At 40.2% G+C, this 6,704-nt stretch overlaps 1 protein-coding gene across 1 annotated transcript; it reads left to right on the top strand.

Annotated features, from left to right (window-relative positions):
* The first annotated feature begins 203 nt into the window (after window positions 1-203).
* Window positions 204-6,302, top strand: LOC127292298 (squalene synthase 1). Its single transcript, XM_051321663.2, has 14 exons — window positions 204-637; window positions 738-780; window positions 900-989; window positions 1,082-1,157; window positions 1,708-1,777; window positions 2,444-2,587; window positions 2,695-2,799; window positions 3,170-3,316; window positions 3,819-3,894; window positions 4,908-4,996; window positions 5,555-5,646; window positions 5,718-5,757; window positions 5,842-5,945; window positions 6,049-6,302. Exons 1-13 carry the CDS (start codon window positions 455-457, stop codon window positions 5,896-5,898), a joined length of 1,212 nt encoding a protein of 403 aa, XP_051177623.1. The 5' UTR covers window positions 204-454; the 3' UTR covers window positions 5,899-5,945; window positions 6,049-6,302.
* The last annotated feature ends 402 nt before the right edge of the window (window positions 6,303-6,704 follow it).

Below are 6,704 nucleotides of genomic sequence, written 5' to 3'. Positions count from 1 at the left end.
AACTGGACCGATGTGATGCGATGCGACGCGATCCTCCGTCCAGCTCGCTCCATGTGGCCGTATCCCGATCCACTCCAGGTGGGCCACCACCTGGACTCTACTCCGAGGGCCCGTACCACCGGCTGACGCCGCGGGCCCGCCCTTTGGGCCCCACCCGTCATGGTCACCAGCCGGCGCCCCACTTCCCCACGCCGTGTGGAAGCAGATCACCGGAGCGGACTGTAGTTGCAGCCAGCCACGGAACAACAAATAGCCAAACCGGCGCGCCGGACGGCGACAACCCCGCCCCCGCACGCCAAGCAGCCCGCCTCGGCATCATCGCGTTCGTGCTCCGCTCGGCGCCTCGCCCATAGGATCCATCTGGTTCCTGACTTCCTGCCGCTGCTGCTCGATTGGATCGCTGTTCGTCAAGGGGAGGAGCGGAGATTTGATTTCGGGTTGGGGGTTTGTGAGGATGGGGGCGCTGTCGCGGCCGGAGGAGGTGGTGGCGCTGGTCAAGCTGCGCGTCGCGGCGGGGCAGATCAAGCGCCAGATCCCGCCCCAGGAGCACTGGGCCTTCTGCTACGACATGCTTCAGAAGGTATCCCGCAGCTTCGCGCTCGTCATCCAGCAGCTCGGACCAGAACTACGCAATGCCGTAAGCACCCCTCCTCCTCCCTTCCCCACCCCGGCAAACAGATTCGCTCCGATTCGAGACACCGGATTTGGACTGAAACGCGGCCGCTCATGTTGTGCAGGTCTGCATCTTCTACCTCGTGCTCCGGGCCCTCGACACCGTCGGTGAGCACTAACCCCACGGCCCCTGGACAAACTGGGGATTTTGTGTGATATTATGTCAAGTTCATAATTGCTTTCCGTTTTAAGACCAACGCTCACTGTGATTACTACTTCCACTGCAGAGGACGACACCAGCGTCCTTAACGACGTCAAGCTGCCCATCCTCGTGGATTTCTACCAACACATCTACAACCCCGCCTGGCATTTTTCATGTATGTACTACAACATCTCTCCTACGCGCAACCGGCCTTTCTGCCTGCCTGTGTTACCTTTGTGGTTCCTGCTCATGTTTGACCTTCATCAGGTGGCACAAACCACTACAAAGTACTCATGGACAACTTCAGGCTCCTCTCCACAGCCTTCCTGGAGCTGGGTCAAGGGTAATTTATTTCCGTTCCATGTTTCAGAGTGGCTGCTGTTTTCTCAACTTATCAAACTCCCAATTTTTTTTGGGAACATGTGGCGGCATATGGATTGTTCTTTTCTCAACGTCTTTCGGTAACAGGCCAATCAGTCAGCACTGATGTCACTCAAAATTAGTAAACCCAAGACTTTCCTAACCCAATCATTCAGTCTCGTCTAAAAAACTAAATTAAAGACTTTCTCTATATATGGAGCTTTCATTGGGTATTTAGGTGCCATCTGGAAATCTAAGAGAGCTCATTCAATATATTTTTCAATTGTCAAATGGCATTTAATTTGCGACCCATGCTTTCGGAGACATTTTAAGACACTAGATATGTTTCGCCCATTCAGCTGAAAACAAGCGAAAGCTACAGATCCAATACCCATCTCTTGAGCCAGTCTACTAAAGTCAGCGTAGTACTACTTCACATGCTGCAAATGAAACTTTCTTCCTTCTCATTTAAGTACAGTAAAGTTCATTTCAAGCCTTTCCAGAAAATATTTATATGTCATTTATTATTTCAGATATCAAAAGGCAATTGAAGAGATCACTAGGCGAATGGGAGCAGGGATGGCAAAATTTATATGCCAGGAGGTCTGTTAGCCTAGATCAATCAAAATATAAAGTGTTTATAGACTAACTTTATGTATAAATGTTCATGTTATTTTAGTATGAGGCAGAGCCTTCAATTTTTAATCAACGTAGGATGCTGTTCGTATTCCACCCCTCTATTTACATTTTTTGTATGTCATATTTCTGTAGCATTTGAAGTCTGATACTTGCTAGTAACATATGGAACTTAATGAATGAAAAAATAAGAATGCGCTACATAAAAGTGAGTATCTGGTAACACATTCAAAAGCATATGAACACTTTTACCGGTATTCACCTGATACCCACACTTGTTTGGCTACTACTATTTGGGTTGAAAATTCATTTTTGGCTGTCATAGCAATGTGTTAATGTTTTGCTCACTTCTATGGTTTCTGAGTATTAAGGCATTGATAAATGTAGTTGTCATAACAAACACTTTGACGTAAATATACATCTGTGAATAGAAGTAGATATTTTGACTGGACCTAATTAAAAATTGGAGAGTAAAGGAGTTTTCTTTGGCAAGGCCGCAAGAATAATTAGTTAGCTCTGGTAAAAGGAAGAATGTACTGTTTGTATATCAGAGTTATATATATAATTATTAATAACATTTAAAGCTGACATTTATATTTGTTTGAACTAATTGGGAACAACTTTGCGTTGTAGGTTGAGACTGTTGAAGACTATAATGAGTATTGCCACTATGTAGCAGGGCTAGTAGGCTATGGGCTTTCCAGGCTGTTTCATGCTGCTGGGACAGAAGACCTGGCTTCAGATCAACTTTCAAATTCAATGGGTTTGTTTCTGCAGGTATTTATAAATATTATTTTAATCAAATATCTGTATTTCCACTCTCATAATGGATGGAAACTGTTTTTACATTCACCCTGTAGCTAATAGTTGGGCTTCAATCGCAGAAAACCAATATAATAAGGGATTATTTGGAGGACATAAATGAGATACCTAAGTGCCGTATGTTCTGGCCTCGAGAAATATGGAGTAAATATGCGGATAAACTTGAGGTACATCAATCCATTTGGTTATATCTATTCCTCCCGAACAGGTATAGTGTAATTGCAAATGATCACACATCCACAGTTTTCTGTCTTGTGGAAACAAGGGAATTACATTGGAATCCTATCATAAATAAATTCAAAATTCCTATGTACCAATACTTTAAAAAATTATAATAAAAGCTGGTTCTTGGCAGTAATCAAAATATTTAATTAAGCAGTTAATAATGTAATCTGTTTACCTAATCTAATCTATTTACATACTCAACTGTGAAACTCTACAATCGCTCCACCTTTGTCATCCTTTTTTGCAGATTCTTTGAAGTACTCTACAATTTTTCATCTATAATAATGCAATATTTTTGGGTTACTATATCAGGACCTCAAGTATAAGGAAAATTCAGAAAAAGCAGTACAGTGCTTGAATGATATGGTGACTAATGCTTTGATACATGCTGAAGATTGCCTCCAATACATGTCAGCGTTGAAGGATAATACCAATTTTCGGTTTTGTGCAATACCTCAGGTAAACTATAGTGCTTGTTTTTCTTATTACAGTATTCACACTCTAGCGGTATCAGTGGACATGTCATAGCTCATAATAGATTTATGGTACTAGACATGATTTATGGTAATTGAACCTTCCTTTTGTTGGGTCATGGATGTAATTGGTTTTGGAAGGCACCAAGGTTTAAAGACAGGCTTTCCATATTAGTGTACTTCACGTATTATTACTGATTGAGTCAGTTAGTAATGCTATGGTTTAGCCAAGGGTACGACATATAAGGTTTTTTTACTTTCAGGATTGATCTGTTATCAGTGCAAGTAGCCAATTATCTTTCAGACCAGTCATACTTTCTTTTCATATTGATATACTCAACATTCTTTTAGCCACTTGAAATAGTTCTCAGTAGTAAAAGAGAGTTTCTATTACAAGGAGCTGACTATTTTAAGATAATACCTTTGGTCGTACTGCATGGCTGAGAGGCCATTTAAATGATTCATGGCTAACCGTTTCATCTTTTCAGATAATGGCAATTGGGACATGTGCTATTTGCTACAATAATGTGAATGTCTTTAGAGGAGTTGTTAAAATGAGGCGTGGTAAGACATATTAAGTTACTTCAAGTTGACAAGTTGTACTAGCCTTCATTTTACCAGAAAATACCCATGTGACAACATTGTCACACTATGTTTAGGAATTTAATTTGTGACATATTATGCGATGCTCTACTTTTGTATATCACATTTGGAGTACATGCATTTCATGTGCATATTTTATATGGTTAGGAGTTGATCAGTGATACAAAAAAAAGTGCATCATAGACTGCTTCGATAGTCCTTGGCATCAGAAAATACAACTCTATCTTTTTCTTTGATTGGTAATTTGCTATTGATTTTATTTTATCCGCAAAATATCATAATATCTACTTTATCAATTATGACTCAGTAGTTAAATTATGGGCATACTTACTTGAATTTGGTTAATATGAGAAAAGGCATGTTATGCATTTATTGGGGAGGATTTGATCGAGAAAGATGTGTATCTGTGAACCTTTTAGGGCAGTTCATGGTTTTCTGTTCTTCTCGGACATATGGGTTTACAGTTGAGTAGAACAACCTAAGGTTTTCTAATGAGATTAGAAAAGGAGCTAAGTATAGTTTTTTCCCTAAGGGCCCCTTTGGATTGAAGGATTTTCAAAGGAATTTAGGAGGAACTCAATCCATAGGATTGCTTCCTCCAAGGAAGCCCTTTGGGTCAAAGGAATGATACCTCGAAAATTCCTATGGATTGCATTCCTGCACCCCAATCCCATAGGAATTTCAACATCCACTCTAACCTCTTTTTTACACTCAATCGCGTAGGATTGAGGCGCATTTCCTGTATTTTCCCTGTGTTCCATCCAAATGACTTTTCCTGCAGTTTTTTTTTTTCTGTTTTGCAATCCTCTAATTTGTACCTGCAATCATATCAGATTCATCTGTTTTGAAATCCTGTGATCCAACTTTTACGTGTATGCTGCTTATTATATTATTTACATGTTTCATTCTTGTAGTTATCTTTTATGTTCCTTCTGACCTGATCGGTGCCTTAACATGTACTCCCTACCTCTCAGGGCTCACTGCACGGATAATTGATGAGACAAAATCAATGTCAGATGTCTATTCTGCTTTCTATGAGTTCTCTTCATTGATAGAGTCGAAGGTATGCTCTGGAATGCTTATCCAAACAAACCTAGAGTCTAGCATACATATAATAGAAGATTCCGATATTTTTTTCATGTACATGTAACAGAAAAGATATTATGCCATGTTACACAAAAGTGAAAAATACTTCAAATACTGTTTTCCATTGTTTTATGGATCACTTGAATGTTCTATAGTTGTATGGATCTGTTAGAATGTTTACTTTTTATCTCAGAAATCCACAACTTAGAATGTTTACTTTTGACCTCAGAAATCCATAACTAGGTAGCTTCACTTAAAGATGATGGTGTGTTTAGCATTTAACTTTATGCATGTTTGAATAAAACTAAGCATCCTTACTTTTGACAGTCTGTTGGTGTTGCTCCAAATCGCAAAGTTTAGCCAACCTTCTTACTGTTCACTGATCCATGATGCTGTTAGTGATGGACCTTTGGATACAATCTTTGTTTTTCGTAACTGTGACTTTATGCCTAATATGTTTGGTCGCCATCTCCTGATTAATGATAATGACTGTTGTTGCGACTTTATGCATAATATGTTTGGTCGCCATGTCTAGATTGATGATAACGACCCAAGTTCTGCGCTAACACGGAAGCGTGTAGAGGCAATAAAAAAAACTTGCAAGTCATCCGGTTTACTAAAGAGAAGGTTTGTTGAATGACTTAGGGTTGTACCTTAGTACTGACACCTTCATCTTCACTGACTCTCTGAATCTGTAGGGGATACGACCTGGAAAAGTCACAGTATAGGCATATGCTGGTGAGTATTTATCTATAAGTTGAAAATTCTGCAGGTTCTCTGTTACTACAAAAAATTCTCAAGGAATTTATGTGACATCCTCAGATCATGCTTGCACTTCTGTTGGTGGCTATTTTCTTGGGTGTACTGTATGCCAAGTGATTCGGCCAACATGGTCCTTCTATACTCATGCACCACCTAGCCTAAAGGTAATAGGTTTTAAGTAACAAACTGACAATATTTCGTTTTTAACTTCTTATTTGGAGAAAATCTGTAACCTCCCAGTGCTGATTCTGAATTTCATTTGTGTAGGTTCCAAGATGCTGTACCTGCTGCATGCAGATGGATATGGTTTCATGATATTGTGCTACCCTAATGCCATGCTAATTCTTTTGTTCTTTAATTTTGTCATCCGTTATGTTGTTTCAACTTGAAATTGTTTGAATATATGAGACACTTGTAACATGTATCATATGGATTTAGCGTGGTGCCTTGTTAGACAATGATGCCAACTGCATTTTGTTAATTTGTGACTTATCTATGTGGAAATACCATTTTCAGTGCTACTTGTGCAATTTCATTACACCTGCTTGTGGGTAGCCTCTTCCTGAATTCTTCAGCTTGACAAGGAGATCCTGGTGCATGGTTATTCCTGCCACACGTCATCATTGCCAAGGGCGATGGCTGTGTAGTAGATGATGTCACTTCCCCTGCGTGCTGTGAAATCATTTGTTGCATTCCGGAATTAAAATTTTCAAATTTCTTCCACAATAGGTACCAAACGTTTTGCCCAACTCATGCAACTGCTCGGAGCGGTCGCGTATCGGTTGCTCACCCACACGAGACGGGACAAAAACAGGATTATACAGTTAGTACTTCGGTACTTCCTAGATAGTATATCACAGGAATATACAGTCAGTCCTTTCGTTGTCTAGGTCAGGCCATATCCATCTCATCCGTCGAAGCTT

The sequence above is a fragment of the Lolium perenne genome, chromosome 4 (genome assembly GCF_019359855.2).
Source record: "Lolium perenne isolate Kyuss_39 chromosome 4, Kyuss_2.0, whole genome shotgun sequence".
Classification (NCBI taxonomy): domain Eukaryota; kingdom Viridiplantae; phylum Streptophyta; class Magnoliopsida; order Poales; family Poaceae; genus Lolium; species Lolium perenne.
Note: the sequence above shows the minus strand (reverse complement) of the source record. Positions and strands in the feature narration are given on the sequence as shown.